Genomic DNA, 26,993 nt, shown 5'->3' with positions numbered 1-26,993 from the left:
GGCTGACCAAAACCCAAAGGGAAACGTGGCCACGCTATCATAACGCTTTTGCAATTTGTATTTATGAGAAGGTTTGTGTACTGAAGTCAGAAGTAATGAGTCCACTAGCACCTTTAGAGATTTTAAAGATTAAATTAACATTTATTAACAAAAGAAAAGAAAACTCATTCACACAAGTTGCACAGTTACATTTAGTTTTATAACAGTTCTCACAAGATTTCTACTTAACTAGACTCCCAACTACACAACCCTTTCAGACAACGGTCCAAATAGATTCTTAATCTATAAACATCCAGGAATATTACCACAAGCACCCACTGCTGCTATAAGGGAGGTATTTCACAGCTGCTTCCTCCTCCTCGCTTGACAATGGAACTCTAAAGGCTTTTAACAAAATCTTGATTACTGGAACAGCAAACCTCTCCAGGGTGGCTAGAAGCTTTTCCCACAGGTCTATTTCACACAGTGCACCTTTCAAGAACTCACACGGCCACAGCGCACACCGCTTTCCATCTTTCTTTAAATATATATTTTCCCTTTTGACCTGTAAATCCCATTGTTTCAACCTTTCTTTGGAAATTATTTTTCCCAGAATATAAAAGCTTTCCTGTTGTTATTATGGCCAGCACTTTCAGGAAAAATAAACTTAATAACTTTACCTTATTTGTCTTGCCAGTTGTAAACACCTTATCATGTCCCTTTGAAAATCAAACAACCTCTCGACTTATCTAAAAATGCAAATTCCGTTCACACTGTATCTGCTGAAACTTCATCCTAGCTAACCCATCTCCGTTTCAAATGTCTGTTTTACACCAAACCCTTTTGATGATGCAAACCTTGCAGCCTGACTGCAATTTAGTTAAACTAGAATCACGCACACATACACATAAGCAGGCCCCATAAGCCTGCTTCAGCACCCCACTGTAATTGGAGAAAAAGTAATATTTCCTTTACAAAAGTGATAGTTATTGTGTTCATTTCCTCCCCCTCCTTTTGCCCCTTGATTATTTAGTATTTTTGGAATGCTATTAGTGTCTTCTACTGTGAAGGTTGATGCAAAGTATTTATTCAACTCCTCTGCCTTTCCTGATTCCCCATTATTATTTCCCCAGCCTCTTTCTCTAAGGATCCTATGTTCACTTTGGCCTCTGTCTTCCTCTTTATATATTTAAAGAAGCTCTCACTGTCCGTTTTTATATTACTTGCTAATCTACCCTCAAAGTTTATTTTCTCCCTCTTTATTAGTTTTTTGGTCATCTTTTGTTGGCTTTTTAAAACTTTCCCAATCCTCTGGCGTATCCCCTTCCTAGAATCCTTTTTCTTCACTGGGACATAGCTTTGTTGTGACTTATGAACCATTCTCTTGAATGTCTGCTATTGTTCATCAACCGTCTTTTCTGCTAAACTCCTTTCCCAGTCCACTGAGCCATCTTTGCCCTCATTCCTTTGTAATTATCCTTAGTTAAGTTTAGCATAGTTGTTTCCGACCCAAGTTTCTCATTCTCAAACTGAATGCTAAATTGCACCATGTTATGGTCACTGTTTTCTCGGGGATCTTTTACTCCGCGATCATTTATTAAAGCTGCCTCGTTACACATTATCAAATCCAAAATAGCCCAATCCCTGGTTGGATCCACATCATATTGTTCTAGGAAACTGTTCCGAAGACAATCTATGAACTCTTGCTCGTGGCTACCTCTGCCAAGTTCATTTTCCCAACCTACATGAAGAATAAAATCACTCGTGATTAATGTACTCCTTTTTTATATGCCCTCATTACCTCCTGATTTACTCTCTGTCCTACAGTATAGCTACTGTTAGGGGGCCTATAGACTACTCCCACCAAGTGTCGTCTTCCCCTTGTTATTTCTTTCTTCCACCCATATGGATTCTACATCTTCTGATCCAAGATCATTTCTTGCTATCGTATTTATTCCATCTCGCATTAACAAAGCTACCCCACCATCTTTTCCTTCCTGCCTGTCCTTTTAAAAAGTCACATAGCCCTGAATATTTAGTTCCCAGCTTTGATCTCCTTGTAACCATGTCTCTGTAATGGCTACAAGATCATAACCATTAACTTCTATTTGTGTCATTAATTCATTTATTTTGTTCCGAATACTATGTGCATTTAAGCAAAGAGCCTTTCATTTTCCCTTTTTTACAAATTTTTCCCCCTTTGTCCTTATTTGCTGCTGTTTTTTAATGTTTGTGCACTCTGTCCTTTCTTATCACACTCTGAGTATCATTACCAAAATAGCTTCCCTGTAATGCTGCCATTTCCTTTTGCTTTGTAAAAATATGTGTGCCCTTTCCAGAACCCTCACCACTTCTATTTAGTTTCAAGCCCTCTCTACAGCCCTAGTTATTCGATTTGCCAGGATACTGGTCCCTGCACTGTTCAAGTGAAGCCCATCCTACTGGAACAGCTCCCTTCTACTCCTGCACTGGTGCCAGTGCCCCATGAACTGAAACCCATTCCTCCCACACCAATCTTTAAGTCATGCATTTAACTCCTTGACTTTATTTACCCTATGCTGGTTTGCCTGTGGCTCAGGCTGTAACCTCAAGTTTATTACCTTGGAGGTCATGCTTTTTAATTTAGCTTCTAACTATTCAAATTCCTTCAGCAGAACCTCCTTTCTAGGCCTATCAATGTTGTTGTACCAATGCGGACAATGACAACTGGATCCCTCCCCTCCCACTGCAAGTTCCTGTCCAGCCCTGAGGAGATTCCTGGCACCAGGCAGGCAACACACCCTTCGGGACTTAAGCTCATGACTGCAGAGAACAGTACTTATCCCCCTAATTCTACTGTCCCCTACCACTACGACGTTCCTGTTTCCTACCCCCACTTGAAGGGCTCCCTGTACCACAGTGCCGTGGTCAGTTTGCTCATTCTCCATGCAATCTCTGCTCTCGTCCACACAGGTTGCAAGAACCTCGTAAAAGTTTCAGGAGACAATGCTCCTCGAATGCTACCCCCTGGGTCCCCATTGCTGCCTCACTGCAGTCACACCCTCCTGTCCCTGATCACAGAATCAAATTTGAATGACCTAACCTGAGGGCTGTGACTGCCTCTTAGAGCGAACTGTCCAGGTAACTTCCACCTCCCTGATGTGCTGCAACGTCTACAAATTGGACTCCAGCTCCTCAACTCAGATCCAAAGTTCCTCAAGCTGCAAACACTTACTACAGATGTGTTCGTTCTGAATCACCTTGGTGTCTAGCAGGTACCACATTCTGCATCAGCAACACATCACCTGCCCTGCCATCACTGTTGCATTTAATTAATTAATTAATTAACTCTTGTATCCTTGCTCTTTACACTTAAAGAATCCCCCACTCTTTACACTTTATTGTAATTAATTTTTTTTTACACCAGCATCGATCTTATACTTAAGCTATTCATAATAAAAGGAGAGAGAACAAAACTAGAGATCTAAACACAAACTGAAGCCCTTACTTTTACTTTAAAGGCTAGAAATATTCACCAATCCTACTCCCCAATCAGCTGCTTTCCCTGTACTTGCGTCAAGTTGTGGTTCGTGACGTCACTCTGCCACTGGTCTCACATGGAGCCTCCCCGCCCCCCCTGTTTTCTAACGGAGCCTCCCCGCCCCCCCGTTTTCTAACGGAGCCTCCCCCCCCCCCCCGTTTTCTAACGGAGCCTCCCCCCCCCCGTTTTCTAACGGAGCCTCCCCGCCCCCCCCGTTTTCTAACGGAGCCTCCCCGCCCCCGCGGTTTTCTAACGGAGCCTCCCCGCCCCCGCGGTTTTCTAACGGAGCCTCCCTGCCCCCCCGTTTTCTAACGGAGCCTCCCCGCCCCCCGTTTTCTAACGGAGCCTCCCCATCCCCCGTTTTCTAACGGAGCCTCCCCGCCCCCCCGTTTTCTAACGGTGCCCCCCCCCGCCCCTCGTTTTCTAACGGTGCCCCCCCGCCCCCCCATTTTCTAACGGAGCCTCCCTGCCCCTTTTCTAATGGAGCCTCCGCACTCTTTTTAAATCTTTGAATCTTCAAGTTTTGTATTGGGCTGGACATTCACCCGGTTCCTCTTTGTTTTCAACCCCACAAATGTTGAAAATCCAGTCTCGCTGTTGTCTGTTGTAACAATAATAAGTCTTGCTTGTTGTGTTGGTGTTGCTTCCACTTATAATGATTTTGCTGTCTTGGTTGTGTGGCATCACATGAGCGACGATGATGAGCGTTCTGGCTTATTTTGACCTCGGCCATGGCATTGGGCATCAGTGAACTTGCATTTTGGAATAGCTCGCAGATCACTTGGAGGACCCTTGTGGACACCAGTGATCTGTGAACCACACTTTGAGAACCATTGGTTTCAACAAGATTTAGGTGGTTCATTAACACAAATAATTCATTAATGGTCAGGTACAAAAAGTAGTTGAAAAGTCTAATCGAATGGTAGCCTTTATGTCTTCATCTTTGTATCCTCTAGCAAAGGAGGATATTTTGCTACAGCTATGCAAAGCCCTGGTTAGGCCATCTCTGGAGTATTGCGTACCTTTGGCTTGGCAGTGGAAATTTACTAGAATGTTACAAGGGATCCAGGGATTAAATTATGAGGAAATTACATGAACTATTCCTGTACTCCCTGGAGTGCAGAAGGTTATGAGGTGATCTGATTGAAATTTTTAGGATTTTATAAGAAATTAACAGGGGTCGATACAGAGAAACTGTTTTGCGGGTCGAACATCGGGACATAACCTTAAATTCAGAACCAGGCCATTCAGGAAACAACGTAGGAAACATTTCTTTGTACAACGGGTGGTAGAAGTGTGGCACAGTCTCCCACAATAAGCAGTAGATGCTAAAATCTGAGATTGATGGATTCTTGTAGTCAACGATATTAGGAACATGGAATAAGGGTGGATAAATGGAGTTAGGATACAGATCAACCATGATCTCATTGAATGATAAAATAGGTCTGAATGGTCTACTCCTGTTGCTATGTGAGAAAGCATGACACGTCCGAGGCCCAAAAAGAAAAAGCACTTGAATTGGCAGTAAAGGTAATAGCAAAAGGAAATAGGAAAATTTCAATTCACATAGCATCTTCTATTACCTAAAGATGTCCCAAAGTACTTTATAACCAAAGTATTACTTTTAAAGTGCAGTCACTGTTGTAATGTAGCAAAGTACCATGTGTGATGAATGAATTCAGATACAATGGATTAATGCCATATTTTTCTTCCTTGACCCAGCTTGAAGGAGAGGCTCTTGATGGCAGATTACTTCATTTTTGGGAATTAATTTGTCCTGCCTTGTTAAGCATCCTTCCTGCAAACAAATGTTGAGCTGCAATGTTACTTGAGAAAGTTCACAGTTCATACTGTTCTCTCAACTGAATGAGGGAAGATGTGTTCTAGTAGTAAATTATTTTCCCTAGTTAAATCTTTGCTTTTGTTTTGTTAATGATCTAAATCACTAGTTATATTGCAGCCATCCTTTGTGCTACCACTCATTATGAACATAGTTATTTTAATGCATGAAGAGGCTATTTGGCCCTCAATTCCTGTGCTCAATTAGGACCTGTACATGGTTTGATTCTTATGCAGTGCTGTTTTCCTGCTTTCATTAAATACTCAGTTATGCTTAATTGTCTAGTACCTAGTTAAATGTTTTGTTCATTTGAGTGTTGATTATCAATTGTGGCGAAGCTTTCCAAATCCCAATAGGTATGTGTAAACATTTCTTCTGGTTACCCTCCCCCTGCCCCGCTCCGGTCTTATCTATTTTGTGCTTCATTTGAGATCATGCCCCTTTGTTATGGTGTTGGCTATCAGTGGAAAACATTTATCCATATCTTGTTTGCTTGTTTATACTATTTTAAATACATTATTGAATTCTCCATGAATCATTAGTTTAAGAAAATAATGAGGAAAGACAAATAATTTGAAACTTCTTAGCCTTCAAATTATCCTGGAGTGTCTGAGTGCTCTCTTTTTCCAGGGCTGTGAAAACTCCTTTCACCTTCCTCCTTCCCCCACTAACCCCCCCCGCCCCCAACTTATTGAGCGAAACTACACGGCATTCCAGATGTGACCCAAGGATTATTTTGTGCAGAGTCATCATGACCTTTTAGATTTTGTATTGAACCCATTTGGTCGTTCAGTATTTTAAATGCATCTGCACACCGTGTAATGGTTACGTTCTAAACAGGTTTTTTTTAATCCATGGGACTATAACTTTGGATGGCAACTTTAGGATGTTTCATGGAAGGTGCTCCACAATCTCTTCTTTAACCCACCGTTGCTTCAATGTTAACATTTTTTCAGTTTGTTTAGATTAAGCCATCATTCTTCTGTAGTTTGCTCTTTTCTAATTAGTCTGCTATTTTTCCATTTTCTATTTGCCTTTCTCTATTTTAACATTAAAGCTAATTAAAAGCGTAAGCTAATCACTCGGCCCTAACTGTTCTTCTAATTTATATTGTTGACAGGTTTTGTTTCAGTTTATAACTCAGAGCTAAGTCAAGTATTACATTTTTTTGTCTCATGCTGATTCAGAAAAGATTCTTAAATGCATTCAATAAATCCCTCTCATTTTATCTCCCTGCCAGATTTTATGGAGTTGCTAATGAATTTTAATTACCCAACTATTTATACACACCTCACTGAACTTTCTGCAGGTTTTTTCGATTCCTTTTAAGCAATTTGACTGTCTTAAAGAACATTTAATATTGTTGCCTGCAGCTTTTCAAACCTTGCCTTAATTATTAAGGAAATTGTAACAGGGCACTTAAAAAATCATATGATTAGACAGAGGTAACATGGTTTTATGAAAGGGAAATCATGTTTGATAAATCCATTAGGATGTTTTTTGAAGATCAGCGGGTTAGATAAAGGGGATTCAGTGGTTGTAGTATATTTGGACTTCCAAAAAAAAAAATTTGTTAAGATATCACATGAAGGGTTGTTACATAAGGTCAAGGCTCATGGTGTTGGGAGTAATATATTAGCATGGATAGAGGATAGTTGATGGAAAACAGGGTTTAATAGGTCATTTTCAGATTGGCAAGCTGTTACTAGTGGGGTGGTGCAGGGGTCAGTGCTGGAGCCTCAGCTATTCACCATCTATATTTATGATTTTGAGGAAGGGACTGAGTGTAACCTATCCAAGTTGGCTCATGATTCAAAGCTAGGTGGGAAATTAAGATGTGTGGAGGACACAGAATTTGAAAAAGAATATGAGCGAGTTAAGTGAGAGGCAGCAAAGTAGCAGATGGAGTAAGCTATTGGGAAGTGTGCAGATAATCACTTGGGTCGTAAGGCTAGAAAAGTATAATACATTTTAAATAGTGAGAAAGTATTACATGTTGGTGTTCAGATGGATTTGGGTTCCCTTGTACAAGAATCACTAAGTTAAAAGCTGGTACAGCAAGCAATTAGTAAGGCAAATGCTATGTTGGCCTTCATTGCAAAGAGGTTGGAGTGCAAGAGTAAGGAAGTCAAGCTGCAATTACACTGGGCTTTGGTGAGACCACACCTGGAGAACTGTGTAGAGTTTTGGTCTCTGCACCTTGGGAAGGATATGCTTGCCATAGAGAGAGTTTATCATAGATTCATTAGAGTTATTGCTGGGATGAGAATGTTGTCCTATGAGGAGAGATTGAGTAGAATTGCAATTAGGAGAATGAAAGGTGATTTCATCGAAAAACATTCAAGATTTTGAGAGAGCTTGATGAGCTAGGTGCTGAGAGTCTGCTTCCCCTGACTGGAGAATCTAGAACACAGTTTCAGGATATTTTGGACTGAGAGAAGGAGAAATTTCTTTAGAGGTTTGTATATCTCTGACATTCGGTATCCCAATGGGCTGTGGATGCTCAGGTGAGCTGGACACAAAGGAAATTGAGAGATATGGGGAACGGGCAGGAAAGTGGAGTTCAGGGCAAGGATCAGTCATGATCTTATTAAATGGCAGAACAGCCTCAAGTGACGGTAGGGTCTATTCCAATTTTTTCTGTACACATCCAGTAACGACTATTTGCTTTGCTTTTGAAATTGCATTTGATCTGTTTCTGTAACTGCATTCGTTGTTGCTGTTTGGTTTCACTGAACTAAATGTAGTGTGTGGTAGAAATTGAGATACATGCTTTAGTGTTCCACGTAACTTTCATTGATTATAAGAACGTAAATAGGAGCAGCATTTGAATTTATTAAGGAAAATCTTGACTACATTTTCATTTTGGTCAAAGTGGAACTATGAGTTGGCAGCTGTTGCAAACATTGAAAGGCCCCAGAAGTGTTAAAACCATTTGAAGATGTGCAATGGTTGAAGCAGGTGAAATACTGGGTGCCAGTGTGTTGCAAAGCTATTTTTTTGTAGCTTCTTTGTCATGCTTAACTTATTGGACTCCTTTCATTAAAGGATAAAGATGGGGACCGGGCTGTTCACCATGCTTCATTTGGGGACGAAGGTGCTGTTATTGATGTTTTACACCGAGGGGGAGCAGATCTAAATGCTCGGAATAAGCGAAGGCAGACTCCGTTGCACATTGCTGTAAATAAAGGTCATTTGCAAGTTGTTAAGACTTTGCTAGATCTTGGATGCCATCCCAGTCTTCAGGTAAGACGTAGATCGAATGACTTAGATGTTCAAATTGAAATCTAAAAGATTAGAGTTCATTAATTTACCATTTCTGGGTTATACCTCTGAGCATTTATTTTTAAGCTATCAAATTCAATTTTTAATAGTACTGAATTTTAATGTATTTTTATGTAATAAAACTGCAAGTAAAGTTCATTTTGGGTAGTTTTTTTGTACAGTGCTGAATATTTCAGTTAACGGAAACTGATTTAAGAACAATATTAAAAAGAAGGTTTAATGGCACATGGCGCAAGGATACTGTCTGCGTGAAGCGAGGAATGAAAGTAAAGAATAAAGGCAATAACATACTAACATTTTATAAACCTCATACAGGCACACTGATTAATTCTATTTTATATAAGAACAATTGTAGGTGTATTTCCATAATTCGTTTTAATTTATGGCTACACTAGCAGTAATTAAGATATATTTTCTGAAGCTTTTGCTCAATTTTTCACATTAGCATTTTCAACATAAATTAAAGCATGTTGGGAAAAACCCCAGACAGTTCCGAAAGCTTTCCTTTTTAAAAAACAAACCTTTGGGATTAATGAGTCTACCTTTCTGCACAGAATGGTCTTCATAATGTTCTGAAAGAAATGATCAATGATTTGCTAATTCCAAATTCTATTACTCATAATTGACTGTTATGAATAATGTATTCAGCATTAGCATTCAAAAAGACTCTCTGTGTTCACTGCATTCTCCAAATCAGATTAAAAGCTCGTTGCTAATATTCTGCTGCCATGTGAAACGCCATAAACTCCAAATAATTCAGCCAAGTGAACAATTTTGTATTGAGCTTGCATTCAAATAGTTTTTAAATATATATTTTGATAAATCTAAATGTTGTTTATGAGGCCTAGATTATTATTGGTCTAGATTGTTATGGCTTGACAACATATTCTTTTAAAGAACTTAAATCTTTAGAGAATTAAACTTATTTTAATATTTTTCTTCAAGCTTGTGGCTGTTTAGTTATCAGACCATGTCCTACCCTCTAAGCACAAACATCTGTTTTGTTATCTCTGTAGGACTCTGAAGGTGACACACCTCTTCATGACGCAATAAGCAAAAAACGTGATGATATGCTCTCTGTGCTGCTAGAATCTGGTGCAGATGTAACAATCACTAACAACAATGGTTTCAATGCTCTTCATCACGCTGCACTGCGAGGCAACCCCAGGTATTATTGTGTATCAGTAAATGTGGGAATTCTGTTGGACATAGTTAGTGATCATAACTCTTTATGACTTGAGGATTTTAACTCTATCATGGGTTTTTGTAATACGTTAAAATCTATAAGAATTATAGATTCTTTTGTAGAACTCTATTCAGTAACATACAATGGAATTGTTTTATAGATATTTCAACAAACTAATTGCATGAAGTTCAAATTGCATATGTCTGTGCAGCTATATCTTTCAACTTGTCCATTATAATTTGAATATCTTTGAATATTGCCGTGAATTTGTCAAAATTGTATGGAAGGATTACATGTCTGTAGGATCCACGCTGGTTGGTGAAGTCAAAACTCAAACCAAGAGCTTTTCCTTGCTTAGAGTGTTTATTGACCTTGTTCAGTGTCAACACTCCCACGTGCACGCAGTGTCTCAGCTATCTCTTATTTATGTGTTAAAAATCACCTGTTTCCCTTACCAATGTAATTGAAACAAGTGTAATTGACTATTATCAAACCGTAACAATCTAATTGATCAGACATTGACACTACATTGTTACAGAATCAAGTTTGCAGTGCTCATCATGGGTTCAAACCCCACTTTATGATCCTAGCGCAATTTAGGATACCAGCTCAATGCAGTTCTGAGGAAATGCTGTATTTTTGAAGCTGTCTTTGAAGTGAGATGTTAAACTGACATTCTGTTCCTGATGCTGTCTTTCTGCCTCAAAGTTATAACTAAAAGTTGATCAATGCTGTATTACATCTGGAGCTGAAGATGGTAGTTCAAATTTTGCATAAGTAATTAAGAGTAATTATTCCTCTCAAACGGATAGCAGTTTCTCGAGTCTGCATATGAGCAACAAGGAAACCCAGAAGTTGCTATCCATGAGTCTGTGTTTCTTCAGAGGGGTGCTCTGCTTAAGTTCCCCCAGACTACAGTCAAGTAGAAAGCATTGAACTGATGAGAACTTTCACTTTTACCAAATTAATTTTCAAAATGTGAATGATATTTTAGCTTCTACCTTAATCCCATGTGTATGCCTCAGTCAGTTATTTCTCTACCTGTAAAATGTATAATTAACAGTGAGAGGAGAGCTGGGAGTTTCACAGTTTGAAACAGCGAGAGGAGAGCTGGGGAGTTTATGCTTTTGCCTAAACATTTTCAGTCTCCAGGAATTGATTCTTGCTCTGCTACAGGAGAAAAAGCTGGTTAATTGGTGAGTATCTGGTAAGTGATTAAAGTTTATTCTAATCCTAAGGCTCAAAATAGTATATTTTGAGCTAAGGCTCAAAATAGTATATTTTGAGCGAGAGGTGAGCAGGAGAGGATAAAAGGGCAGATTGAGAGGCCTATCTGCAGTCAGACCAGCGGCGGAGTGATGTCACGAAACAACGTGATGTGAGTGCAGGGAAAGCAGCTGATTGGTGAGTAGGATTGGTGAGTATTTCTGGCCTTGAAAGTAAAAGTAAGGTCTTTAGTTTGTGTTTAGGTCGCTAGTCTTTTTTTCTCTCTTTATTAAAAATAGCATGTTAAGTATAAGATCGATACTGGTGTAAAAGGAAATTAATTACAATAACGTGTAAAAAGCAGGGATACTAGAGTAATTAATTAATAAATTAAATAACATGCGATAGTGATGGCAGAGCAGGTGATGCTACTGCAGCATGTGAGAACTGCTGGACACCAAGGTGACCCAGAGCAAACGCATCTCGCAGCTCGAGGAACATCAGATCTGAGTTGAGGAGCTGGAGTCTGAGCTGCAGACATTGCACCACATCAGGGATGGGCAAAGTTACCTGGACACTTTGCTCCAGGAGGCGGTCACATCCCTCAGATTATGTAATTCAAATAGGGATTGCAGGCAGGATGAGCAAACTGACCACGGCACCGTGGTACAGGGAGCAATTAAAGTGCAGGAAGGAAATAGGAATGTAGCAGTTGTAGGGGACAATAGAATTAGGGGGATAGATACTGTTCTCCGCAGCCATGAACGTGAATCCCCAAGGCTGTGTTGCCTGCCTGGTGCCAGGGTTAAGGACATCCTCTCAGGGCTGGAGAGGCACTTGGAGTGGGAGGGGAGGGGACCAGCTGTCATAGTCCATGTTAGTACCAATAAATTGATAAGCCTAGAAAGGAGATTCTGTTGAAAAAGTTGAATAGTTAGGAGCTAAATTAAAAAGTAGAACCTCCAAGGTAATAATCTCGGCATTACTACCTGAGCTATGGGCAAACCTGCATTGGGTAAATAAAGTCAAGGAGTTAAATGTGTGGCTCAAAGATTGGTGTTGGAGGAATGGGTTTCAGTTCATGGGGTGAATTGAATAACTAGTGCTATCGAGAGGGGAAGGGTTCTCGAGAGGGGTATGTAGGCTTACAAAGCAAAAGGATATGGCAGCTTTGCAGGGCAGCTATTTAGGTAATGAGACCCAGAGTGTGACAGGAAGGGACAGAGTATACAAACATTAAAATAAAGAGCAGTAAATAAGGTCGAAGTGGGAAAAATTGGTAAGAAGGCAAAATTAATGGCTCTTTACTTAAATGCACATAGTATTCAGAACAAAATAAATGAATTAATGGCACAAATAGAGGTTAATGGGTAGTAGCCATTATAGAAAGATAACAAGAAGATCAAAGCTGGGAACTAAATATTCCGGGGTATGTGACTTTACAAAAGGACAGGCAGGAAGGAAAGGGTGGTGTGGTAGCTTTGTTAGTACGAGATGGAATAAGTACAATAGCAAGAAATGATCTTAGATTGGAAGATGTAGAATCCGTATGGGTGGAAGTAAGAAATAACAAGGGGAAGAAGACACTCGTGGGAGTAGTCTAAAGCCCCCCCAACTAACTATTTTGTAGGACAGAGAATAAATCAGGAGATAATGAGGGCATGTAAAAAAGGCAATTCATCAGTCATGGGTGACTTTAATCTTCATGTAGATTGGGAAAATGAAATTGGCAGAGGAAGCCACGAACAAGAATTCATAGTGTATTCGGGACAGTTTCCTAGAACAATATGTTGTGGATCCAACCAGGGATCGGGCTATTTTGGATTTGCTAAAGTGTAATGAGGCAGCTTTAATAAATGATCTCGGAATAAAAGATCCTCGAGAAAACTGAGCATAATGTGGTAGAATTTAGCATTCAATTTGAGAGTGAGAAACTTGGGTTGGAAACAACTGTGCTAAACTTAAATAAGGATAATTATAAAGGAATGAGGGCAGAGTTGGCTCGAGTGAACTGGAAAGGGAGTTTAGCAGAAAAGACAGTGATGAACAATAGCCCGTTTAAGAAAAAAGTTAATGACTCACAACAAATCTATGTCCCAGTGAAGAAGGAGGATTCTAGGAAGGGGATAAACCAATCCTGATTAACCAAGGAATTTAAAGAAAGTATCAAATTGAAAGAAAAAACATCCAGTGTGGCAGAGATTACTAGTAAGCCAGAGGATTGGGACAGCTTTAAAAGCCAACAAAAGCCAACCAAAAAACTAATAAAGAGAAAGAAAATAAACTTTGACGGTAAACTAGCAAGTAATATAAAAATGGACAGTGAGAGCTTCTTTAAATATTTAAAAAGGAAGAGAGAGGCCAAAGTGAACATAGGCCCCTTAGAGAACGAGGCTGGGGAAATAACATAGGGGGGGTCCAGGAAATGGCACAGGAGTTGAATAAATACTTTGCATCAGCCTTCGTGGTAGAAGACACAAATAGCATTCCAAAAATACTAAATGAAGGGGCAAAAGGAGGGGTGGGGGAAATAAATACAATACCTATCATTAGAGAAAAAGTACTAGGGAAACTAGTTGGCCGATAAGTCCCCTGGACCTGATGGGTTGCAGAGGTAGTGGATGCGCTGGTAGTAATCTTCCAAGAATCCTTAGATTCTGGAAAAGTCCCAGAGGATTGGAAAACTGCCAATATAACGCCCTTATTCAAAAAGGGCGGAGACAAAAACAAGGTAAATATAGGTCAGTTAGCTTAACATCTGTTACTGGGAAAGTGTTTAGAGTCTATTATAAAGGATGCAATAGCAGAGCATTTAGAAATGCATAATCTAATCAAGCAGAGTCAGCATGGCTTCATGAAGGGGAAGTCATGTCTGACAAATTTGTTAGAATTCTTTGAGGGGGTAACAAGCAGGATAGATAAAGGGGAACCAGTAGATGTAATATATTTGGATTTCCAAAAGTGTTTGATAAGGTACCACACATAAAGCAACTTAATAAGGTAACAGCCCATAATGTTGGAGGTGGTATATTAGCATGGATGGACGATTGGCTAACGAATAGAAGACAGAGAGTTGGGATAAGGGGGGCATTTTCAGGATGGCAACCTGTAACTAGTGGAGTGCCATTGGGATCAGTGCTGGGACCACAATTATTTACAATATATATTAATGAATATCAGTGAATGTACTATTGCCAAGTTTGCAGATGACACAAAAATAGGTGGGAAGGCAAGTGGTGAGGATGACACAAAGAATCTACAGAGGGATATAGGCAGGTTAAGTGAGTGGGCAAAAACTTGGCAGATGGAATATAATGTGGAAAAATGTGAGGTTATGTACTTTGGCAGGAAGAATAGAGCTACATATTATTTAAATGGAGAAAGACTGAAGAAAGCTGCAGTACAGAGGGATTTGGGGGTCCGCATGCATGGATCACAAAAACCTAGCATACAAGTTCAGGTATTAGGGAAGGTAAATGGAATGTTGGCCTTTATTTCAAAGGGAATGGAGTATAAAAAAGGCAAGTCTTGCTAAAACTATATTAGACACTATTTAGACCACATCTAGAATACTGTGAACAGTTTTGGTCCCCTTATCTGAGGAAAGAATTATTGGCATTGGATGCAGTCCAGAGAAGGTTCACTAGGTTGACCCTGGGTATGGAGGGATTTTCCTATGAGGAGTGATTGATTAGGTTGGGCCTGTACTCAGTGGAGTTTAGAACAATGAGAGGCATCCTTACTGAAACACATAAGATTCTTAGGGAGCTTGACAGGTTAGATGCTGAGGGGTTGTTTCCCCTTGTGGGAGAGTCTAGGACCAGAGGGCATAAACTCAGAGCAAGGGGTCGCCTATTTAAGACCGATGAGGAATTTCTTCTCTCAGATGGAAGTGAATCTGTGGAATTCTTTACCGTGGAGGCCTGTAGAGGCTGGGTCGTTAAGTGTATTCAAGGCTGAGATAGACAGACATTTAATCGGTGAGGGAATCAAAGGTTATGGGGAAAAGGCATGAAAGTGGAGTTGAGGATTATCAAATCAGCCATGATCTCATTGAATGGCGGAGCAGACTCGAGGGGCTGAATGGCCCACATCTTATGGTCTAAAAGTGAAGACATTCAGCCATTTTTTTCCCTTTAAACTTCCTGGTTTTCTCTTTGAGAATACCTCTGTGTGATTGGCTGCTTAGCCTGCTTGATGATATCAGTGTTGCTGGATGGTTGGTGATCCGCTTGACTTGGCACCAAATTCAAGCGGATGTTTGAAAATGTGAAATCTGTGCTACAGAAATCTCTGGATGCTGGTGGAAACTTTCTTTGAGGTCAGTGGCGAGCGCTGTCGATTCAGAGTTGACCGTAAAATATGGGCCTATGAGTTTTATTCCCAAGACTGCATGTGAAGATGTAAATTATTTCAGTTTCTATCAGGGATCTTCCATGGTGTCCCTCAGTCAAATGGATGATATGTTTTATAACAACAGGAGGACTAAACATGTAATTGAATATGTACAATTGTGCTATGCTGAGGTTGAGCAAAATCTAATTGCAATCATATACCAGAGTAGAGCTTTGTTACTGTGATAAGTTTTCAGGTTGGAAGGTTTAACTATCACAGTTCCATGTTAGAGGAAAATCATGAGTAATAACTGTCTTTTTATGTACCTTAAACGTCAACCTATTTGACACTCAGCCACTCATGTCATAAGTTGCCCTGTTCATCTGTCGCCTCTGTGCTCATTGGCACATGTTGAGGGTGTTAAGTGACTGCGAACCATTAAATAAATTATCATCCTTGTGTTTAAAATCTATTGCCTCTACCTCCCTGTTCTTCCTCCAGCCCTACCCTCTGACAGTTCTGTGCTGCTTTAATTCTGGCCTTTTGTGCAACCCAACTTCCTTCACCTCACCATTGGTATCTGTGCCTTCATCTAAAAGAATATTCAGTCATGGTTTATGGAAGTTAGCTTTAAGTTTTTTGGATGCTTTAAAATATTTCATTTAGTTTATTTTATCCTTGTTTTCAAATCCCCCTATGGCCTTGCCCCTCACCATCTCTCATACCTGGCCAACCCTGCAGTTCTTGAGATCTTTGTGCTCTCCATTGAGTTATGCAGTTTCTCTTTCAACCTGGTCACACTCTCCTCCTCTAAGGCACTCCTTAAAACTTACCTCTTTGACCATGCTTCTGGTGATCTGTCATAATGTGATTCTTCGACTTAGTATTGATTTTTTAGTCTGATTGCACTCCTGTAAAGCACCTTGAGACATTTTGCTACATTTAAAGTTACAATCTAAATGCAACAATTTCTATATTTGACACTTCAAAGTTTGATAGAAGCTTCACTCAATAACATTATATATGGATGAGGTGGTACCTTTTGCTCATGTGTATTGTGGTCTAGGTTAGTAGGACAATTTTGACTTCCATACCCCAGCTAGTCTCACTGCTCAACTGCTTGTTGTGGGAAACTTGACCACATGGGCACATTCTAAGAGTAATAAGAGGTGTTACAATCCCCGTAGAGATTGATAACTTTTAAAAAGAGATGGAATGTCCCAATGACCAACAGAAAGAATCACGCAACAAGATCTCATGTTTTAAGAGTTACTATGACAAACTAAAATCAACGTCGACTAAACGTTACTTAGTAAGCAATACATACACTAAACCACAGGAAAAGTACTTTGCCCATCAACTGAAAATCCCACGCCCCATTTCTATGTTACACCACACTCAGCAGCTTTGTAGCCTCGTAGATAAAGTCTGTCCAGCTGTTCGACAAGCTGTCTTCTCCCTGCCACAACAGGGCAAGTCTTCCTGTGTCCCTTTTGAAAATAGCCTCACTCATTTTCCTGAGTATCATCGAATTGACTTCCAGTAGCAAGGCACCCTCTGATGAATCCCTGATCTTTGAAGAGATGGAACTTGCATTCTTCTTGGTGATTAACACAAAAACAGTCTTTCCCTCTGCTTGGCATAGTAGCTGCTGTTTTGATGTTCCTCTCCAAGTATCTCTATCTGAGTCTGAGGGTTGGTGCCCAACAAAGCCTGCTGCCCTTCATTGGTGTCAAGGTGTGAAAACTGGCAGTTGAATTTCTATGGGTTTCGATCTAGGTTTCTGACCCCATGAGAGACAAATCACATGGACCTGACTGTGGGCAGAGTTCAATATGATTTCACCTTGCCCCATTCTATGATGTTCTGCTTTACCTTAAATTAAAAGAGACAGTTTAAAACATAACTGTCTTATAAATTCTGGCATTTGTGAACAGAGGCTAAAAGCACTTTGTTGTCTTTGATTGGGCAGCTGCTTGCCTGCTCTGCTTGGGGGAAAAACATCTCAAGGTGATTGGAATCAGCAGGAAATTATTAGTTTTAATTTTTTTATTTAAAATCATATTCAGTTTTGATTTATGGAAATGAGTTTTAAGTTTCTTGGATGCTTTAAAATATTTCACCTACTTTATTTCATCCTTATTTTCAAATCCCTCTATGGCCTCTTCCCTCACCATCTCTCTTTACCTTGCCTAGCCCTGCAATTCTTGAGATCTCTGCTTCTCCACTGTGGCGTCTTGTGCATGCTCAGTTTTAAACACTCCACCATTGGTGATTGTGCCTTCAGCTGCCTGGGCCCAAAGTTCTGGAATTCTGTCACAAATCTTCTCTGTCTCTTTCCCTCATTTAAGATGCTCCTTCAAACCTACCTCTCCTAATATCTCCTTGGGCACCACTGAGAAAGTCACTGGGGAACTTAGGCCTGCTGCTGATGGCTGACTCCCCATTGAATTCTCTGAGGAGTGTTAGTTGTCTAGAGGTGGGTGTACCTACCCCCCCCCCCCCCCCCCCCCCCCAAAAAAAAAGGGATCTGGGGAGGAAGTTCTGCCTCAGAGAGCTGTCCTTCATCGGATTGGCTGGCTGCTCCCTAGTTCCAGCAGTGGCATCTGCTGGGACTGCATTCACTCCCGGTCAAGCATGAGTGGAAGCCGTGGGGCAGGATTGGTGATGTGGGGGAATCCATAAACCAGGCGGGAAGAGGAGGGGTGTGGGTGTGTGGTGCAAAAAGGAGCCTGTGAAGGAGGCATCCCTCCCTCCTGCCTGAGCAGGCTACCCTGCCAGCTATTCCCCCCCCCCCCCCCCCGGTCCCCCAGCTCCTCCCGCAGGCTGCAAAAACTGGAGCCAAAACAATAAGCACCCATAAATTCATCAACTGGGGTGAGAGCAGGTGGGCTACTCTAGGCATCACCGTAAAATCATGGCGCAGGCAGTTAGGTGGCGGGAAAGTCATCTGCAGAATTTTACAGACCCAACCTGCCTGCAAATCCACCTGGTGAGGGTGGGTGGAAAGAGAGGCATAATATTCTGCTCCCATGTGGCTCGAGATCAAATTTAGTTAATTTTCCTCTGAAGTTTATTGGGATGTTTGCTATGTTACAGGTGCCATATAAATTCAAGTTATTATTTGTATGTTAAGTTCACCACACTGGATGTGCACTTTAATTAAAACTTGCATGTCACCCTCATCTCTTGAGAAATTCCATAATAAAAATGTCCAGATTTACATGATATACATGGTGGTGCTCTGAAAGTTTTTCATGTTACAGGTATAGCGGCTTACCTGTCACTTGATGCATTCAACTTTGTGTCACACAATACCTGTTATTTAATGGCAAGAATGGCAGGGAAAATGAACCTGCATGCTGTCTCTTTGTAGAGCTGTTCCCTCTGAAGCTTCCCTCTAGCTAAGATAACAGTCGTCAGTTACTGTATTTCACATTTTAATCAATTTTGTTTTTAATAGCAATGCTTTTTTGACACCCTTCGCTCATTCCTCAGCAGTTCTTATCTAGCTTTCATTTTTTATCACTGTGAATCTTTGATTGCATCATGGTGCCCAAGTTCTCAGCACTTTATTAAAGTCTGATATATTTGAGTAGCTTCTCCTTAGTGAACTGATGAGTTGATGGGGATGGGCCTATAGGTGCCTCGTTTGTCTCTTTTCCCCTTACTTACATTATGAAGCAGTAATGCAATTTTAGAAATCCATAGGGACAATTCTTGAATCTAGCAAAATTTGTATCCTATTATATTGTATGTCTACAAGGTGGGACCCTGTATTAGGTTGGCTTTAAGTAATAAAGAAATGGTCAAATTAGTGACTTGAAGAAAAGACAATATTTGGGAAATAGTGACCATACAGTGAAAATGCAGCAAAAGATGCAGCAAATGGCTGAAAATTTGCATGTTTCAAATATGAGCAAGGAAATGTAAGTAGAAGGTTGCAAAAAGAAAGTGGGAACTTGAGGTGATGAGCACACTTTGCTATTCTTCCTTCACTCAAGTAAAGAACCAGAGAAAAGCTATGATGCAGAAAGAGGCCATTCAGTCCATTGTGTCTGTGCTGGCCAAAAAGAGAAAAAAGAAACTAGCTGCTCATTTTAATCCCACTTTCCGCCACCTGATCTGTAGCCCTAAAGGTTACAGCACTTTAGGTGCAGATCCAGATATCTTTTAAATGAGTTGAGTGTTTCAGCCTCAACCACCAACTTAGGCAGTGAATTCCAGACACCCACCACTCTCTGGGTGAAAAGGTTTTTCCTCATATCTCCTCTAATCCTTCTACCAATCACCTTAATCTATGCCCCCCTAATAAGTGACCCCTCAGCTCAGGGAAACAAGTCTTTCTTGTCGACCCCATCTAGGCCCTTCATAATTTTGCACACCTCGATTAGGTCACCCCTTAATCTCCTCTGTTCTAAGGAAAACATCACAGCCTATCCAGTCTCTCCTCATTGCTGCAATTTTCAAGCCCTGGCAACATTCTTGTAACTCTCCTCTATACACGCTCCAGAGCAATTATGACCTTCCTGTAATATGACCAGAACTGTTCACAAAATTCCAATTGCGGCCTAACCAGTGCTTTATATAGTTCCATCATTACATCTTTACTTTTGTATTCAATACCTCACCCAATAAAAGGAAGCATTCCATTTGCTTTGTTGACCATCTTGTCCACATGTCCTGCCACCTTCAGGACCCGTGGACATGCACTCCAAGGTCTCTCACTTCCTCAACCCCTCTCAATTGAGTATTCCCATGCTTTGTTTGTCTTCCCCAAATGTATTACCTCTTACTTTGCTGGATTGAATTCCATTTGTCACTTCTCCGCCCACTCAACCAAACCATTGATATCATCCTGGAGTCGACAGCTATCTTCTGCCATATGAACTACACAGCCAATTTTTGCGTGATCTGAAAATTTCCCAATCATGCCTCCCACTTTCAAGTCTATCTCTTTAATATATACAACAAACAGTAAGGGCCCCAACACTGATCCCTGTGGAACACCAGTGGAAACTGTTTTCCATTTGCAGAAACATCCATTGACCATTACCCTTTGCTTCCTGTCACTGAACCAATTTTGGATTCAACCTGTCACCTTCCCCTGTATCCCATGCGATCTCAATTTCCTGACCAGTTTGCCATGTGGGACCTTGTCAAATCCCTTACTAAAATCCATGTAGATAACATCCACTGCACCACCCTCATCAATCCCCCTTGTTATTTCCTCAAAAAATTCTATTAAATTAGTAAGACACGATCTTCTAACAAAACCATGCTGACTATCCCTGATCAATCTGTGCCTTTCTAAGTGATAGTTTATCCTGTCTCTCAGAATTGTTTCCCAATAATGTGCTCAGACTGACCGGCCTATAATTTTCTGGCCTATAATTTTCTGGCCTATCTTTTGCACCCTTTTTAAATAATGGTACAATGTTCACAGACCACCAGTCCTCTGGTACCTCGCCTGTATCTAGTGAGGATTGGAAAATGATGCTCAGAGCATCTGCTGTTTCCTCCTTGGATTCCTTCATCCGGCTGGGATGCAGTCCACCTGACCCTGGTGATTTATCCACCTTCAAGGATGCCAGTTCCTCCAGTACTTGCTCTCTCATTTAGCTTATTGTATCTAACATTTCACACTTCTCTTTAACTAGAATGTCTGCATCATCCCTCTCCTTAGTGAAGACAGAGACAAAAAATGAACTTTGTGCAGTGCATCTGTACCAGCTGCTATACTATGTGTTACCTCCATATTGGTTCATTAAGCTGGTTAAAAACCTACTTTTTAACTTTGTACTAGCTGGTGTTAAGAGTAAACTGAGTTCAGAATAGGTTATGGGAGGATCTTCTTGTGAATTTGAACATTTGTAATGCAATTTTTGCAGTGAAACTGATTTTCATTTAGTATTATTAATGATGCATAATATGTGCATTCCTTTAACTTGCTGTTTATCTTTGTCGAATTTATAGATTTGTCATGTTTGCTTTAAACTGTACACGACTATCAACAATACAATTTATGATTCTCAGTTATGAATACTCAGATAATTATATAGTTCAGAATTTATATTTTAATAGGATAACCAACATAACTCAGTTTCGCTATTTGAGTTGATCAATGTACATATGTTTACTTGAGGGATTATACCAATTGTCACTGCGTCCATCCTCAGTGCCCTCATGTGGGTCTCGGTCTGTAGTACCTTAGCATGCGCCCCCTTCTGTGGTGACATTGTGCGCAACCACCATCTCCATGGCACGCCCTCCCCCTTGCTCCGCCCTCTCCCTCTCTTCCCCCTTGCTCCGCCCTCCCTTTGCTCCGCCCTCCCCCTTACTCTTCTCCTCTGCCCTCCTGTCCTTCTCCCTTGTGCTTGTGAGCACTTGGTCCTCTATATTGCATAGTCTAACTATGTTTTGCCTGACTCTTAATCCATCACCAAAAACTTTCCTTTTTATTCCAGAAAATGTGAGGTTTTTGTTCCTGTCATAATGTTTTCCATCACTTCTCCTCTTGTGCTAGCTGAAGGCCTCTGTCATTAGTTATCGTTCTTGTGCAACTGATATGTGTGCAGCACTGTAATTCAAATGCCTCCAATTTGAGTTATTAATTATTCGTGATTCAGTTTTTAGGTCTGTGCAGGATTGTTGAATAAACAAGATATTTGTGGATGTGAGAGGCCATTCAACTCATCTAGGCTAATCCATCTAGAAAATTACTAAATTATCTTTACTGTAACATTCAATTTTTACCCAACTGAACGTCTTGTCATTCTTCCACCCTGTGGGAGGATGTTCCAGGTGTTCTTCACTTTTTCGTGATACAGATGCTAAATTTGCCATCTATTAGTTTAAACCTGTGACCCCGTAATATGCAATCTCCATAGTTTATTAGAAATACCTTTTACTAATTTAAACTATGCTACGGTTTTTCTGCACCACCTTCTGTACCATTTTACTCTGTTACTTACAGTTATAACAACACTGAACAAATCATTGACATTATTTATTTGAAACAAGTTGTGTATTGATACTGGTGTAAAAGGGCTCACACCAAAATCCTCAGGATTGGTTTTGCTGCCTGCATCCTCTATTTATGCTATATGTGGTATTCCGATTCCAGTGATTATAGGAGTAATGGGTTGAGATGAATGTTGTGTAATATCAATAAATCGTTCTTGAATTGCACTATGCAAAGTCAATTAAAAGCACATAGGAAAAGTTAAGAATGAATGAAGGCTATTTGGTGCATTTATGTTCAACCTTCTAATTGCCATTATTGCCATTATAATATCCAGGATTGTAGCCAACAGTTTGAAGTTTTAAACACATCACCTGCTGTCCTATATTCGACTGGGTTTTATTGTTTTTGGTAACATAGTTCAATATTCTCTTGACTTTGCTGTTTTATATTGGTTGAACGTATTGAGCCCTGAGTCTTGTAAAACTCTCCAACTTCATTCTTGGCTATTTCAACATCTTTCATGCTAGCCATTTTTCATCATTCTTCATCCCTTCAGAATCTCTGCAGTCAAATCCAATCCATTTTGTGTTTTGAGGTGTTATGTCATGCATGACATGAGTGCATACCACCAATGCTTCCTTGAAAATGTATTTGTTGTGTGCAGCCCTTATTTTTCAGTGCACAATTCCTTTGAATTTTTTGCACAGCTGTGTGCAAATAATTTATCACGGAGCAAGGCCAGTGCAGTGCCTTGCAGGCTGTTGTGCTGCTGTGCAGCTTAGTGGGAACATGTATATGATTTTTTGTTAACGTTGATATTAATCTTTTAAAGAAGTCATTCTTGGTTCAATGACACCTCTAACCAGAAGGTCAAGGGTTTAAGCCACACACTCCAGACTAGAGCCCCTCATAAAAGGCTGATACTTCCATGTACCTTTCAGATCTGATGTTAACAGAACCCTGGTCTGCCTTCTCTGATTGACAGTTAAAGATTGCATGGCACTCTTTGAAGAATGGACAGTTCTCTCCGTGTCTTGGCCAACATTTATCTTTCGACCAAAATTAGTAAAGCAGTTTATTTGGTTGTAAGTAAGCGCGCAAACTGGCTGTTGTTTGCCTACATCATTACAGTGACTACACTTCAAAAACACTTAGTTGGCTATAAAGTTCTTTTGGATGTCCTGAATTTGTGAGAAGTGCTACGCAAATGAAATTCCATTTTTTCATTCTGTTTAGCCCTTTATATGTTAAGATTAGACATCATCTTTTGGACTGTTCATTTTGTTTTATGGAGTCATTCTGTAATTATTGAGCTTCCTTTCCCAATTCCACTGGCCCTCCTACTTTGGCATTTGTTTTCAAAATTAACCAATTTGCATTGACTATCTGAATCCAAAGCACTGGTACAAATTAGAAAAAAAACCAATGGTCCCAACGGTGATTCCTGGGGAACCCCACTTTTTTTTTACCAAACAAAGATGCAAGTTCCTTTAAGTGCCTGTTGTTTTCTATCTTCTGCAAATTTCTCATTAACCTGAATGCCCACAATTTGGGGATTCACCTTTGCTTGGACCTGTGTCAAATACTTTCAGGAAATCTAGATACATCAGATCGTAGAACTTGCCACAGTTGACTTGGTTTATAATTTTATCAAGGAGATTGGCTGGACAAGATCTTACCCTTCTAAGTCCATATTGGTTTGTATTTAATTAAATTAATATTGTATGGTGACCTTCAGATGCACACCTGATTATGGTTACCTTATTTCACATAGGATCGAAGACTATTAGGTATGTAATTGGTACATATCAACCATTTTGAATATCTGTAAAGCTATTATCATTCTTCTAATCTACTTGATCTTACTGTTTGTATAGAAACTTATTTTATTGTTAAATGTTTCCTTTTTAATTGCTATCATCTGTCTAGCTTACCACTTCATCCTTTGCATGTATATTATGTACATGTGGAATGTACTAATTGAACCAGTCAGTCAATTTAATTGAGACTGGGATAGGTTCTTCAAACCTTATAAACACTTTATTGGTGTACTATGAAAATGCAATGCCTTCAAAGCAGCTTAAACCTGACCATATCTGTAAGTTTGAAAATTGTATATCATTATTGTAACTCCCTTAATGGGTCAAATTTTGCCGGAGGGAGGCATCTTACAGTGTACGCATTAGTTAGATTATTTCCAGTACCAATCAGCCCTAACAATTTTTCGCCCTTTAAGTTACTGGATATGCGAGCTGATGATTGCATGGGGTGAGGTCAATGGGGCATCTGGGACCATGGTGAATGATGGGACAAATTGCCTATATCCTTTGTCAATGAGATTTATAGATTGAAAGAAACAGAGGGATAACAGAAGAGGGTGAATTAGAGAAGCAAATCAAGAACAGGAAGATAGATAAAGACAGAAAAATATCATGATTGAAACACAACTCAAAAAAAATAATGCAAGCAGGAATGAGACACAGCACTTTCTGGGCCTTAGTTCATTAATATTTAATGAATAATTATCATATTATTAAAATGGTACCTATACTATCTAATGCAAGCCCTAACTTTCTGCAGTGAGGTTAATTTGAGTTTAATGTACAAATCCAGAAAGTTCATAAAAGTAAAGGGGAGGTTGAGGGCTGGTGGCTGCTTGTGAGATGCAAATGGCGGAGCCTCATAAATTGACCAGTAAGTTTACGCGATTCGTAACTTGATGTTTTTCCTCTTCATCTGAACTTGCTGACTGATTTGTGCGTTAATGCTGATGTGCATCATGAACTCGGTGTTATTTTTGCTTTTTACTCGAAATCTTAGATTTTGTTTAACATTGGCCTTTTGTTTAACATTAAGTCTCAAACCCACTGTTTTCCCTTCTACCCAGTTGCATTCACTATTCATCTAATTCCCTGATGTGCTGAATTTAGTTCCTATTCTAAGTAATGACTGCACTGTTCAACTCATGTCAGTCAGTAGCTGTAACTGCATTGCAGATATGAGAGTACCTCTATGAAGGTGACAAAAGGATGTTCAAGGGTACTGCTGTAGAACCACAAATAAATTTGCCGGAGTACATTTGAGCTACCATTTCTGATTCCAGATATGCAAACTAAACAATTTTTCTTTGTTTTTCTTATACTCTGTCTGAATATACTGTTTCAAGATTTGAAATCTGGTGAAAAGAGCAGCATTTTAAATTTAATGCAGTGTATATTTTTTGGGAAGTGGAGATTTCAGTAAATCTGAATATGACAATAATGGGACAATTATTGCAAATTGATCTCAAAGCAGTATAACATTTTTGCATGTAATGTGTGTAATTTTTCAAATGAAAGGCCCATTTTCTAAATCAAAATCCGTCGTTAGAACTGAACACAGTATTAAATTCATGAATATTTTAGTGCCGATATTTAAATATACTTGGAACCATATATAAGTTATCAACAGATTTTTATTCTGAATCCAGTCAGTTTTTTTTTGCAAATTATGTGACTATATTCATAAGGCAATAAAGCTATTGGATCAATCAAAACGTTATAAACCGATGTATTGTTTTCAAGTTACTGTGCCAGCAGTTTGCTTTTGATCTAAAATTTGGCATACTGCATAAAACATGATTCAGCTCTCCTGTGTTGTACTTATATTTGTCTGTTATCTTTTTTTTGTTGTACACCCTCAACATGGGTTAATTTCTCAGTCACCCTCTACGTCAAACAGCTATTATAGCTTTCTCTTAAGTTTTATTCTTTCAGAAGCAGTCATAATAATTCACATAGTGCTCAATAACAGTAATAAATATTCCAATACTTTTTTAATCATGTATTTTAAAAACTTAAAGTTGAGATTTTAGTTTCTGTCCTTTTTTCAAAAATGAATGCAACAAAAATGGCTGAATTGTTCATACAAATGCATTCCCTGAAATCATTTCATAACATTAACTTTCAACTCCATAGTTCATTTCAGTTAAAATACAATGTAGCTGTACAGTGTGTTTTTCAGTATAAGCAGATATACAGACAGGTACCGATTGCAATGAAATTCAAGGACATAGTATTGGGCTTGGAGTTATCCCTTGTACAGGTGGTTTTAATTTTTATCTTTATAATAAAGTAAAACCTTTGAAAATGATATACATTATATAATGCATTAGCTAACCAAAGCACCCGGGTTGATGAACTGGTAATATACCAGCGGTAATGGCAGTGAGTGGATATTGCTTTCACTCCTCCTGCTAGTTGTGATCAATGCATAGCTACAGCTGGTTGAAGGGGACCAAATCCATTGAAAAGTTGATTTGGTTCCATTTTACCAGCTTTAGCAAAGCATTGGCTAGTGAGATGTTAGCCAAGAAAAACATTAAAATCTCTCCAGAAAAGCAACATATCTATTAACCTTTTTACTATTTAATTTTCCTTGTATTTCCACCCTTAATTATTTGGTGTTTCACTGAAAATTTGAGAATGTATCACAGCAGCTTGGTAAGAATGAACATAGCATGCTGAATCTTCTAATTTGCTTACTTTTGAATGTTAATTCCTCTGTATTAGTTTTCAATCAGTAGTTCTGTATTATAATTCATTTCCAAAAGAAGTTTTTTTTTCTCTCTGAAAATGCACATTATTTATTTCCCTAATTCTACCTAGGCTGATGTGGAAATTTATAGCAACAAACA

General features: G+C 39.5%; 1 protein-coding gene across 2 annotated transcripts in view; it reads left to right on the top strand.

Annotated features, from left to right (window-relative positions):
- mib1 (MIB E3 ubiquitin protein ligase 1) overlaps positions 1-26,993 on the top strand; it is a 183,633-nt gene that overhangs the window by 70,633 nt on the left and 86,007 nt on the right. For both annotated transcript variants that reach the window (XM_041190600.1, XM_041190599.1), the window contains exons 11-12: positions 8,388-8,585; positions 9,641-9,792. In XM_041190600.1, the coding sequence (XP_041046534.1) occupies positions 8,388-8,585; positions 9,641-9,792 (350 nt within the window). The remainder of the gene's footprint in view (positions 1-8,387; positions 8,586-9,640; positions 9,793-26,993) is intronic.

Source organism: Carcharodon carcharias, chromosome 6 (genome assembly GCF_017639515.1).
Source record: "Carcharodon carcharias isolate sCarCar2 chromosome 6, sCarCar2.pri, whole genome shotgun sequence".
In the NCBI taxonomy this organism is placed as follows: domain Eukaryota; kingdom Metazoa; phylum Chordata; class Chondrichthyes; order Lamniformes; family Lamnidae; genus Carcharodon; species Carcharodon carcharias.
Note: the sequence above shows the minus strand (reverse complement) of the source record. Positions and strands in the feature narration are given on the sequence as shown.